Source organism: Culex quinquefasciatus, chromosome 2, assembly GCF_015732765.1.
Source record: "Culex quinquefasciatus strain JHB chromosome 2, VPISU_Cqui_1.0_pri_paternal, whole genome shotgun sequence".
NCBI classification, from domain to species: Eukaryota; Metazoa; Arthropoda; class Insecta; order Diptera; family Culicidae; genus Culex; species Culex quinquefasciatus.
In genome coordinates this window covers 197445853-197459495 of record NC_051862.1, presented here as the reverse complement: position 1 = coordinate 197459495, position 13643 = coordinate 197445853, and the positions used below count along the sequence as shown (strand labels likewise).

Sequence of the window (13643 nt, the reverse complement as noted above, 5' to 3'; positions counted from 1 at the left end):
AAGAATTTTTAAATCCAAGATGGCGGTTACAAAATACTGATAAAAATGTATTTGGTCATTTAAAAGGCAATCACCGAATCAAATTTGACTTAAAAATACGAAAAAACCTTTTTTTGTGAAACGATTATCCGAAGTCCCATACAAACCTTCGGATAATCGATTCTGGACTATACGTGTTTTAAATTGGAATCCCAAATGCTTTTTTATAAACAATGTAAGTAGATTTGCTATTAACAAAATGATGTTCTGATTCTCGAAATGTCAGAAAATTGTAATATCTGTACAAGTTTTATAAACAATCAAACAAAAAGTAAAATAAAAAAATGCGCTCAAAATGCACCAATTAAACACAAATGTAGTTGATCACAGTCCAACAATTTGCTTACGAAAATAAAGAAAAACGGCTAGAAAAATAAAAAAGGCATTTACTTTTTTATTATAAAAAGACCTTGTAATTGTTGTTGGAATAATTTATGAATTTAATACATAAATGAAATTTATCGTTACTATTTTAGTCTGAGTTACCTTTCATAATATTTGTTTGGTCTATTGCTGTTATCCAAGTTAATAAAACATCATTGTAAAAGTTAAAATACCCTGCGTTTCCATTCAAACTATGAGAAAATTCCGTTCCAACCCACTGTGCACCAGAGAATCATAATTTCTCTCACATTCACCCAACAACTGAGAGCGGCGAACGATCCTCCTTAAGCTTGGTAAACAACAACAAAAATTTCAGCATTCTGGGGAGCATTCCATCGTTCCGCGCTGAGATCGGACACTAGTTCTGCAGATTTCAACGCGTGAGCATCGTCAGTCTCGTCCAAAACGCCGGCCAGTTCACATCGTGTCGACAGAGAACTTCTCGTGTGCGTTATATAAATAACGAAACTAATTTGCCTCTGTTTATAAACGGAGGAATAAATTTAAATTTTACACATCCCATTCATAGCAGCAGCAGCAGCAGGATCAGTGAATAAAACACCGGTAAGTAGCCGTTCGGATTAGGTGCATCTGTGTTTTTGTGGTGAGGTTAGAGAGTGTCCCTTCCAATATGAGAAGGTATCACAAAACGGATGAGACTGTTATGCTTCGAAGTTGTCTAAATTTACTACGCATTCTCTTGAGACTCTTGGCACAGTTTTCAACTAGGTGGTGTGACATGATTAATGATTCAGTTTTTATGAAATCGGGACTTTTTTTTTCTTCGCTAAGGTGTGCGACGATTGATCGTTGGCGCGGTTTGACTAGTGATTTGCTGTGGAATATTTTGGGATAGGTTTTTAAAAAAGATCGAGGAAGTTTGGAGTGGATGCTGTAGCTTGAATGGAAATAAACTGAGTGATCATAGATCAATATAAATTAGGATTTGTATTTGACATGGAATCCGCAGTTATGACAAAAAATGTGATGTTTTGATAATCAATTAATTCACTAATTTCTGGGCTAAATCGATATTTCTAAATTTTGGCCAAACCTGATTCAAAGACATTGTAGCCCAACTCAATCCCTATAGAGCGTCGAAAGAAATGTGAAGAAATATAAGTTTTGGTGTAAATGGCAGCCTACGAGAGAAAAAGTATTGTTTGTCCATAATTTACTTTTACACCCCAGAATCAAACATTTATGAATAACTTTTCAAGGGAGCGTCCATAACCAAAGCCACTATTATGGTAGACGTGTATCCAGTAGACACACCTTTCCCCCAAATATGTGTCTGATTGGTTGAAACTACGACTTGTGAGAGCCATTTTATCATTGTTCCCCGTGTCTCATTGATGACTACTCTACCCTACAATCTTAAAAGAAGAATTTGTTTTTAGAGCACTTGAAACCTGATGAAAAAAATGTAAAAAAATACATAAAATATGTTAAATCTAAGAAAAAAAAAGTTGATTAATTTAACAGTATTTTGCAACATGGATTACTCAAACTCGACTAAAGCTGAGGGAATCAATTTTTTTTTTTTTTTTTTGGGAGGGTGATCCAGCCGTACATCGTTGATGTCGAAACCTCTAAACTGGGCCCTCGTCCTGTCACGTCCGTCAGTAGTCTTGTCGTACATTACAACTAGAATCAGATCTGCCAATGAATTAGTACACTTCGACCAAATAAACACTGACGCTGTATGGATCTGACTCTAGAATAAATGCACAGTTGTGTGTTATTCATAAGTCCAAAATGTTCAATTATTCATATAAGTCCAAATATTCATTTGCGGATAACTACCTAACTTGAATTGAATACAAGATTTAAAGCAACCTATCCGAAAGCTACTCTTATCTCAAATCCCCGACATTTTAATTATTAACCAAAAAAAACGTTTCTTTTAAAACCTGTCTGGCTTCTTTTAAAAAACAAAAAAAAAATAACAGATGATATTTTACAAGTCGTGAAATGAAAAAGAGACGACCATTTGTTCGTCAGAATTCCAGTAGATCCTCGATTCGCAACAATGGTCGATACAATCATAATCCGACAACCGTTAGTTCAACAGATCAACGAATTTAGTCCGATATCATTTCACTATTGATTGATCGAGACTCTATGGAAATTTTGACAAATCAGAATGGTTTTTATGCTACTTGAATGAAAATCACCGATTCTGATAGAATTACTAAATTCACTGTTACTAATTTTGTCCCTAAATAACTAAAGGCAAAGTATAAAAAGTTGATATTTATAGTTAAAATCCTAAATTCTACAAACACTATTTTTTTAAACCCGCATCCTAACCTGACACCCACATTAAGATAGGGAAAAATCACATATGTAGCGGTTCATTGTACAAATGTGATATTTCCACTATCAGAGAACCTCCTTGTCTCGATGACAGCTTACCGGCCATCGATTAAGCCCTGAGACTGCGCCAAAGTGGGTTCTCGCAGCATGAAGTGGTGTCCATGTGTAAAAATGGAAGCTTCAGCAATATACTGAACACTTCGATTTTAATTCCACATCGAATCAAATCATACTCTTTGCCAAACAAGCATCAAACCTATGACACTCATTATGACAAAGCCCAGGGACTAAAGCTGAGGGAATCAAATTCATCATTTTTTGTTCTTGTTTGATGTGCATAATAAAAAAAAAACAATCACGAAAAAAGTTAATTTTTGCTTTTTTTCAAAGTTTATGTTTTTAAATTGTTTCCAGCTGATTAGTCAGCTGATTATATTTCATTAAAATTTTGAAGTTTTTTGAACAATTTTTTTTGCCCCCCAATTTTTCGAACAAAACATTATCTTTGAAAAATATTTGCAACGGCCCTTTTTTTTTAAAAAAAGTTGTAGTATTTTGCATCAATTTTGTCATGAATGTTTTGAAATTTTGTGTTGATCCATAAAAAATCTGTTCTGAAAATGTTTGTTTTCGTTCGCAGTGTAACTAAATATTTTCTAATCCGAAAACATCCGTATGCTGAATTCATTCCTAAATGAACGTTGGAAATATGCACAATCATCCAACGTTCATTTAGGAATCTTCGTCACGTAAAAAACACGAAATAATTAGATTTTTTGTTTGGCCATGAGGGTTACCTACGCCGTATTAGGGGGCCCAAAAACTGCAAATTTTCGCTGATTTTCTCAAAAAATCCATTTTTCAATAAATCATTACACCACGCCGCGCTATTACAATCGATTTTAGCTAGCTCTCTTGGACTTTTAGGAAAAACCGTTTGAAAAAGTCATATGAAAACATACATTAAAACAGGTCCACTAGTGTGCCCAGATCCTCGATAAAGGTGGGGCAACAATATGAGCGTTTTAAAAAAATCGTATTTTATGGACATCCCCTGAACAATTATAGAACAAATTTCTTAGGATGGTGGGGCAGTTGCCTTATGTTGCCCCACCCTGTGCACGCTAGTGAACAGGTCTCGGGATAAAAGCGCCTATAATTAAAAATATTTTTATCGGATTTCTCGGGAAATTTTACATACCACATATCATCAAATGAGAAAGTTTCATCAACAGGATTTAGAGATACAGTTTCAGAATAAAATCTTGGTTTTCGATGCGAAACATGCAAAAACAGGAAAATTCCGAAAACGGCAAAATCAACTTTTTTACTAAAACTGTGATAATTTGAAAATTAGACCTGTACTATTTTTGGATGCCAACAGTTGCGATATTCTATTGAAAATGTCAAATGTGTTTTTATGTGAAAATCATTTAAAAAAGGTCTAGTTATTTTGGCCAAGGAACTACCATGCCAAAAACCTTTTTTTTTCAAAAAATATATATCTCCAAAACGGCTCAAAAGAAAGGAAATTGGTTGAGCTTTTAATGAAAAATACTGAGATATTTTAAAACATAACTGTATAACCGTACAGATCAAATGAAAACTTTGTTTGCTGTCTCAGGACCAAAGAGCTCACAGCTGATTTTTTTAATATGATTTTTCAGTATGTTTTATGTTTATGTTACAGCTTCAAAAATGGTGAATATCTCGAAGCGCCAAATTACGAAATCAAAAAAAAAACTTTTTCGCTAAAAATGAGACAACTTGCGTTTTTCAATAAAAAAACATTCCCTGTCTTACACTGCCCCTGATTGCATAAATGTCCCTTATGCATTTTCATAGATTTCAAGTTTTTGATGCAGTTTGGTTTAAAATTGTGTGCTCTTTCAAATGAGCCTATAACATCCAGTACTTTGTTCTAGAAATCATGAGGAAATCCAGTTTTTTCGCGAAAACTTAACACGTAGCCTTATGTATGGGACACACTTCAAATGCGTTTTTCTCAGCTTGCTGTTTTTGCATATGGGACATTTATGCGAACATGGGCAGTACAGTTCTTAGGGGTAATTCTCGTATGTTTGGCAGGTTAAGTCGCTCCTAACTCCATCAAATTTGCTGATTTTCACTATTTAAACAACTAATTTTGCAAAACTTTTGATAGAAACTTGCTTGCTCACTTCTTATTGAGCTATTTATCACTCGAGTTCAGTTGAAAACGCTTTTAATTAGCTTTTATTGAATGTTCTGACCTGCCAACATTAGAGGCACGCTGGAATTAGATGCTGTTCCCCTAATTTACTTTTTGTGGAGACGCACATTCCAATGCTCAACCTAGCGTCTCCATGGAAAGTTCCACTTTCAATCTAATCTCCAAAAAGACGATCATTAAAGAACCATCGCATCCCAGCATGCGGGGGCCCCACTTTCAAACGAATCCCACGCAGTTATCCAGCTGCGTGTTTTGCTGGACAAGCACGACCGTCGTCCTCCCATCACCACCCCCCGGGTTTACCACCCAGGGTAGAAGGAAAGGCGGCTGGCAAATGATGTGTTTATGTTTATCCGATCGACGCCTGCTTGGGCGTTGGGCAAATCTTTTCGGATCTTTTTTTTTTCTTCCCTGAAACGAGACGAGGACTGAGCGCAAACAGCAACCGCCGCATGCCAATCTTTCCGTGTCGGTCGTTCGGGGGGCTGCTAGGAATGCTCGAATGATTTTCGATCGACGAGTGATTTGCCACCCCATGCTACTGCGGGGTGGGATTAGTTGGAGCAGGTTGGATCTGATTTAATTTGAACGGGCAGTGCAGTCAGCAGTGGTGTCGGTTCTGTATGCGGTGTGTGTGTACGATCATCAAGGTCTAGATTTGTGGTCGTGGGTGGAAAATTCCCGCACAGGTGAGAATGTTGAGCTGGTGAATGAGTCGGATTTCGTCACGCTGAGTGAAATTTCAAACCGAATGAACTATTAAGAAATGTGTCCAGTTTGGGTTGAAGACCTGGCCTTGTCAACATGAATTTGTTTTATTGAGAAGAAGATTTTAAGTGAGCTACATTTAAAATAATATAAAAAATCAAGTATTTTATAAATACATTAAATAAATCAATACTTTATAAACCTTCATAACTTAAAAAGACCTTGCCAAATTTTAGCTGCCCTGCTATTTAAATTGAGGATATTTTTGTATTATACGGTCAAACATATAGAGAACTTGTGAGATTCCGTAAAAAAATTAACAAAGTAAATTTCATTACAAAATTCAAAAAGTTAAATATTGTAGGAAAAAATGAGTTAAACAATAGATAAAATTATAAATAAACCAAACTTAAACTTTGTAGACATGCTTTTCCTTAGACCAAACAAGCAATTTTTCGCCAATGACAACAGAACTCTATTCTGTATCTTCCGCAAAGTGTGAGATGTTGATAAGGACTATTCAAATACACGCTTAAAAAAAGGTTTCAAACCTTAAATTCAGTGTTATTTTTTAGCGTGATGCGATTTTCATAGATAGAAGAAAACATATATTTTTCTTCATAAAAGTTGGGGCCATCCCTATGACCAAAGAAGCTATTTTGTGTCATTGGTTAACCCATACAAGTCTGCATACAATTTTGGCAGCTGTCCATACATAAATGGCACGTAAATAATCGAAAATCTGTAACTTTTGAATGAATTTTCTGATCAACACCAAGTCTTCGGCAAAGTTGTAGGTTGTAGGAATTTCCCGAAAAAAAAAATATTTTCATTTTTTTTTCCACAAATACTCCATTTCCCAAAATCCATATTTTTTGATTTTTGCAACTTCTTAGCCATAGAGAAGTACAGTCATCCCACATATTCGGAACGGTTTACAGATCGGCCGATGGTACTTGAACATAATGATTTGCTTTTACCTTCATTTGGAAGCTTTTCTTGGGATCTTTCGATTGATGTATAGACCGGCTGCGATTTTTTACGTTTTATATAAAAAAATTTAAGACAAACATTGACCCATGAAAACCACAAATTCGGAACACTTTTTTCTTACGGATGTAAACAAACTTTGATTGTCTCCAGGAGTACATGTTTTTAACAAAATATTGACTTCACACACTGACATCAAAGAAACTCAAGCTTAGTGAGGTTTTATACATGGTCTGATAACTTTTTTGTGATTATATCAGTTAAACTCAGGTGTTCCATAATTGTGGAAGGCACAATAACATCCCACAATTATGGAACAGGCAATTTGGAGGCAGTGTTTTGCTGCCCTGAATAAAATAGTCTCGAAATGCAGTTTTATGTTCAAAAAGAACTACTTTTACTAGAGAAATAGCAAGAGAATGTCGAAATGAAGGTCCTGAAAATAGTAGGGTCGACAGAAAAGCTGCATTTAGCATGCTATTGACAAATTATCACAAAAGTGTTCCGAATTTGTGGGTGTTCCGAATATGTGGGATGACTGTATGTTCAAAACTGTTGCCGCCGAGTTGTGATTTTTTGAAAAAAAAAAAATGAATTTTGGGAAAAAATCTAAATTGCATACATACATTTTTTTGAACGATTTTTTTTATGTAAAATTGAATTTGCAATCGAAAAGTACATCACAGATTTTTTGATAAAAGGCTCCGTTTTAAAGATATAGCCACCGGAAGTTCGATTTTAGCAAAATATTTGAAGTTTGTCGATTTTTAAAAATAGTGACCATGGGTTGGTTCTAAAAATATTTTTTGACAGGTTCAGAAAATTTGCTATAAAATTGTTTGAGAGACATTGAAGATTGGACCTATTTTTGGCTTTAAGAAAAAGAAACAGGAAAATTGAAGTTTTCTAAGTCTCATCCAAACAACCCTCCATTTTCTAATGTCGATATCAAATATCCGATTTTCAATGTTAATATATGAAACATTCATGAAATTTTCCGATCTTTTCGAAAACAATATTTTTTTTAAATCAAGACATTTCAAAAGGGCTAAACATTCTATATTACGCCTTTTTGAAATGTTAGACTTGATTCAACAAAATAAAATATAGTTTTCGAAAAGATGTGAGAAAATTCATTCAAAAGTTACAAATTTTCGAATATTTACGTACCATTTTTGTATGGACAGCTGCCAAAATTGTTTGGAGAATTGAATGGGTGAATGACACAAAATAGCTTCTTTGGTCAAAGAGCCCCAACAAAGTTTGAGCCAAATAAAAAAAAAATACGAAAAGATAAAAATGGTCGAAACCGGCCGATATTGTAAAGAATTGCTCAAATTCTTTTGGGATCATCCAAAAATCACGTGGATTTTTTTTTAATCTCAATTTCTTAATACTCAAGGAAAAAGATACTGTTTCAAAAAAATTGAAATTCGCTTGAAAGTAGAATATTTTTAAAATGAATTTAAACCGGCGACTACTAACACGGTCCTAAGTTTTTTCTTAGCTAGGTGCTTCTATCTTTCTTCACAAATTGTTCAAGCTGTCAAAAAGCAAAATAATATTAAACTCGAAGGCAACATTATTTTTTTTTTTTTTAATAAAAGGCTTGAGTAGTTTTTTCGAAAAAGCAATCTGCAATAAAATATTCTACAATGATTTCTTTCATTTATTATCAAATTTGAATCAAAATGTGACATTCAAATAAAAAAAATCAAAGATATTTCCCAGTTAGTAATTTTGTTTCCAAACGAAAGAAGTAAAGATTTAAAATTTGGGCCGATGATTAGACTTTACTTTAAACATGCTATCTTTTGAATGAAGAATGATGGAATAATTATTTGAGGCACCTTGTGTTATTTTTGTTTTGTTTTGAATTTAACAATTTAGCAACGATTGACGAAAAAATTGTTTGAAATATGGTAAAAAGTAATTGAATTTATTGAAATTATGTTTTAAATATTGCTAGATATGGACAAGAAACTGATTTAACTATTTTTAGGAAAAAACTTTCAAGTTACTGTTCATTGAAAAAAGAAATTCAATTTTAAATTATTTTTCGACCATCCCAAAAAAAACCCAAACCCAGAAATGATCACCATCTCAAAAGGAATAACACGCGCGTTCTGGCGTGTGGCGAATTGCTTGTTTACTCTCTCAATAAGCATATTTTGCTTGCATGGGCCATTAAGGCCAAAGCCAAAGTGAGCCAAAGTTTCCCGACCGCACCGACCGTTCTCTTTGAATTTCCCTCGCCAGAACACACATCACTTTACTGCTCATTAAGACCGTGATGGCCGTGAAGATCCGTGCGTGCTCTGGACTGCATCACGCTGCGTGGAATTCACACGCGTTCGGTGTCTGAACGATCTTGTTTCCAGGCACATGTCGCGGCGACATTTATCGATGGTTTCCCATGGGATGGCGAAATATGTGGACAGGTGCAGGAGTGGCGGACGAGCCGTGCTAAATTCGCGACAGTCATTATTAATTTTTAACGATGTGGCGTTTAACGGACGAGACGGGACCGAGTGAGCAGCATTGCCGACTAACATCTCGGCGACTGTTTCCTGGCCGCATTGCATGCCAAGATTTGGAGATTAATCTTGAGCATGTCTGGGGAAATTTTTGTTGCATCGACTTTGGCTGTGATAATATTCTTTTTCAGGATTTTGAAACGCAAAAGCCAGAAAAACAACATAGAAGCTTGAAATTGTAAAGTTTTTAAACCTCTAACTATAAAAAAATTTCAATTATAATTCTGAAACTCAGTACCTGCTGCATTTGCATCATTCTAAACCTTTTTTAGTATTTAGCCCAAAACATAAAAAAATCGAAAATAATAAAGTGATGAAAACTTTATTTTCCTTGTACGTTTTTCTTTGCCTTAGACAGTTATCCTAGCTCGTAGCAGCATTTTCGATCCGAGCAGTTTTTTAACGCCGAGCTTGCACAAGAAAATCAAGATTTTAAAATTGTTTTTTTTTTATTTACATAAAACTTTGTCCATGCATTGCCAATGCCAAAAGAAGTATTTTGCATAATAGACCGATTCTTAGCAAAGCTACACCAAAAAGTCACTTTCTTAAATTTTCAATACGATTTTTATATGAAAAAAATCATTTTTATTTTGATTTAAAAGTTGCAATGTTCTTTGAATGCGTTTTCTTACCTCAAACGCCACAAATCGTCGCTTGTGTGCTATCTTGTGACACGTCCTATCTTTTTACAGCAGACGTGTCACAAGATAGCACACAAGTGACGAAATATTGACCAAATAAGGTCTGCAAACCATTGAATGGGAGAGGAGTTTTTTCATAAATCTGCAAAGAAATGGCTGGCAAAAACTCAAATTTCAACCAATTCGTTCAGTTCAAGGAGCATGTGATTTGTTTTTTTAATTTGTGATAATGTGTATTTGAGAACCTATATCTTGTAAAGAGTGTACTGATCGATTTGGTGTCTTAAGCTTTGAACAAGATTGTCCGTTCGACGCAGTGGTGAACGCAGAACGCTGTGCCAGTTCGATTTTTCTATCAACTGTCAGTCGAACAATCTACAGGGGTTGCTTTGTTCAATGGTCGATGACTGGCAGGCTTTGATGACAGGCGCAAAATTTTGCGTTTGCGTCCAGGCCTGACGGACAATCTTGTTCTTACCTTTAGGCAGATTTATAGGTTAAAATTAGGAATTTTACGTTAGTTCTCGACTTATTATATCAATTAAAAAAAAAATTAACAATTTTATAAAATTTCAAACCTATTGAAAACTGTTCCTTCAATTTGAAAAAAAAAAAATAAATAAAATAAAAATAAGAAGTTTGAAAAGGTTTAATCTGTTTTATTTTTTAAAATTTCAAAACATACTCATTTAAGCCGTTGCAAATATTTTTCAAAGTTTATGTCACTCCAGCCCCTCCCCCTTCAAAGTCGGCCTGAATAATCAGGGGGCAACACATTTTTTTCGAAAAACTTCAAAGTTTTAATGAAAATTAAATTGTTTTCAACTAAAAACCAGTTAAAATGAATTTTCCTGCGTTTATAATCATATTTAGCATGTTTGTACTGTTTTGAAAACATTTTAAATTTTCATGAAATGTCAATGCACAGTCCCACGAAAAAAACTTTTTTTTTGCGAAAAAAAAATCGTCAATACATCGATATTTTTAAAACTAATGATTGGAAAGCAACTTGATGCATGTAAAATAAATTTTAAAACACATTTTTCATCCAAAATCCTAGGCTTGTAGTTTTATTTTTTTTAATTTTTGAAAAAACTTTATTCAATCTTATCTCCCGTGGCGTTTACGTCGTTTTGGCGGTTCTGTGGCAGTAATTAACTAATTAAATTGCTATCAAAAATTTTTCATACTGGAAATATCAAAATTGTAAAAATTACGACTATACGAGCGAACCTCTTGCCCCACCTTCCCCTACGTATTTTTTTATTTTCGGATAAATGCAAAACTGCAAAACTAGAGGCAGACATTTTTGGAAATATATGCATTACAAATTTTAAAATTTTATTTAGGGGTCATATCAAATTTGCAATTCAAAATGATCAAAATTTACCACATTGCTTACAAACTTTATAAATTCAAGGTATGGGAAATATTTTTGGTAATTTTATCGCACTTTTATACATTGTTCGAGATGATTGTAATAATCAAAGACGAAAAGCACAAGAAAAAAGGGAAAAGAACTTTTAGTTGAAGTAGTAAATTAAAAAGTAAGGTAAATGAAAACGTTATTTCAACAACAAAAAATAATGATAAAATGAGCTTGCGAGATTTTTTAAAGGAATCTCCTGAAATTTTCTAAGAAATGACAGAAGAAAAAATATGGGTTATGTTCTACAAGCTGACAATAAAAAAAACATATTTCGATCTTTAAACGAAGAAAAACTGTGATCCAATTTCAAAGAAACCCCTCTCCAAATGGTTTCGATCAAACGTCGCTTCCACGATGCTTAAGGTCACACTCCTTCGCTCAATAGCCCATTAGAAAAAAAACTGCGAAAGTCAAGAGTGCGTGTTAAACCAAAACCAATTTGTAAAAATCTCTCAGCCCATCGGTCTTTCAAGTGTTTTTGGCGCGCACCCTCGCGGGGTTGGCATCAAGTGGAACATCCTGGTTTTTTCGTACACACATAAACCAAGAGTGATTGATGTTCGCTGCGTGCTCTCTCCCGTGCCGTCTTCACATTCACCCAATTCGACAGTTTTAACGATCTTCTAATGTGCTAAAAAGTTGTTTTTTTCCTGCTCTTTTTCTCTCGACACACAGGTTCTTCGCGCCAATGACTTTTGAGCGGAATGACACGTTCTACAATCTGGACCGGATCTACTCGACGATCGAGCGGATGCTGGTGCTGATTCGGCAGCTGAGCGGCTGTTCACGGCTGGGGGAAAGTGGCCGAACGATCTCGTTGGAGTTGCAGCTGCTGAACACGATTGACGATCGGGCGTATCTGCTGCAGGAGCTGCAGGATTGTGTCAGCTATCTGTTTGGGCAGTTTCGGAAGATTTACCTGATCAATAAGGATTTGTACGTGCAGCTGAACAAGCGAGGGGGGAGGATCTTTGAGCTGGAGAAGCAGTTCAAGGAACAGGGCGAGAGCAAATGTTTGTATTATATGGCTGATGTGATCAAGTACGAACCAGCTTTGTTGGCAATGCAGCGAGTGTTGGACAGGACGATGAGGGAGATTCGGATCTTCCGGAATCAACGGAACAAGCACAAGCTGGAGCTTTGCATCAGTCACATTGTGAACGGGAACTTGGATAAGGCATTCGATGAGTTTTCCTCGTTTGAAAACAGCATCGAACAGCTTCCCACGATTGTGGAGGAAGTGTTTGATGGGGTTATGAAGAATCTGGTAAAGTTGTTGCTATTCCTCAAGGGTTATTATCAGCTGAAGAAACCAAACTCGGCACAAACTCTCGTAACCGGATGTGAATTTATCGTTCAGTATTTGAAACAGTCGACCATGTTTTGCCGCGTGGAAACCGTCCTACTTTACAGTCTAATCAACGAAGTTTTGCAAGAAGAACATCAATTTGAAGACTTCTTTCGCGACCGTCTGGAGCTCATGCTGGTCGACTTAACTGGGAATAAAGATCTCGCCATCAAAGTCATTCAAACTGACCCTGATGACTCCAGCCAATTTGCTAAACTATTCAGCTACGTTTCCGATCCATTGCTACTAGAGATGATCCGACGATCCTACCAAGGCTCATCCGACAACCTCAAAAACGTACTTAAATTCACCGTACATCTTCCGACAATCAATCAGGTCATCATCTGCTACCAAGAGCTCTACCAAGAAATGCGTCGCCTATCCCTCATCAACACGCCCCAAATCTTCATGCTGGCCTTCCACATCAAACGAGTCATGCAAAGCGCAAAATTTCCCTCCGCCACCCGAGCCCTAGAGCTGGAAGAACTCAAAGCCGTTCTACACCCCAACATTTCCAGCATAATCTGGAAGCAGATCAGCATTTCCCGCCACGAGTCCCGCATCCTGATGAAGTTCAGCAGCATCGGCAAGGAGATCAACTTTACGCGCTACACCGCGGACAAGAACCGCTTCGAGCTGGAACCGGTGGAGGAGGGTGAGGCGTTCCGCATCCGGAACGTAGCGATCAACGGGTACCTGGTGGAGGGAAGTGGATTTCCGCTGGTCGCGAACGCCAAGTACGATCCGTCCTGTGAAAGTGGCCACTGGCGGTTGGTGCCGTGTGAGGAGTGTTGCTACTTTCAGATTGAAAACGTGGCCAGTGGGCGGTGTTTGTACTCGAGCTTTTCGGAGTACTCGGAGAATGATTTTTATAACAGTCCCGAGCTGGTGCGGTTGACGGGGGAGAAGAGCCGGTTGAACGAGAATAATTCGTACTGGAAGATTGGGGAGTTTTCGCGGGGATCGCGAGGGGATCCGGAGTGTGTAATTCTTTGAAGTATTAGTAGATTAGGGTTTTATGTTTAAAATGTGA

General features: G+C 36.2%; 1 protein-coding gene across 1 annotated transcript; it reads left to right on the top strand.

The window, feature by feature from the left end:
• The first annotated feature begins 796 nt into the window (after nucleotides 1-796).
• Nucleotides 797-13643, top strand: LOC6036451. Its single transcript, XM_038257981.1, has 2 exons — nucleotides 797-987; nucleotides 11938-13643. Exon 2 carries the CDS (start codon nucleotides 11951-11953, stop codon nucleotides 13604-13606), a length of 1656 nt encoding a protein of 551 aa, XP_038113909.1. The 5' UTR covers nucleotides 797-987; nucleotides 11938-11950; the 3' UTR covers nucleotides 13607-13643.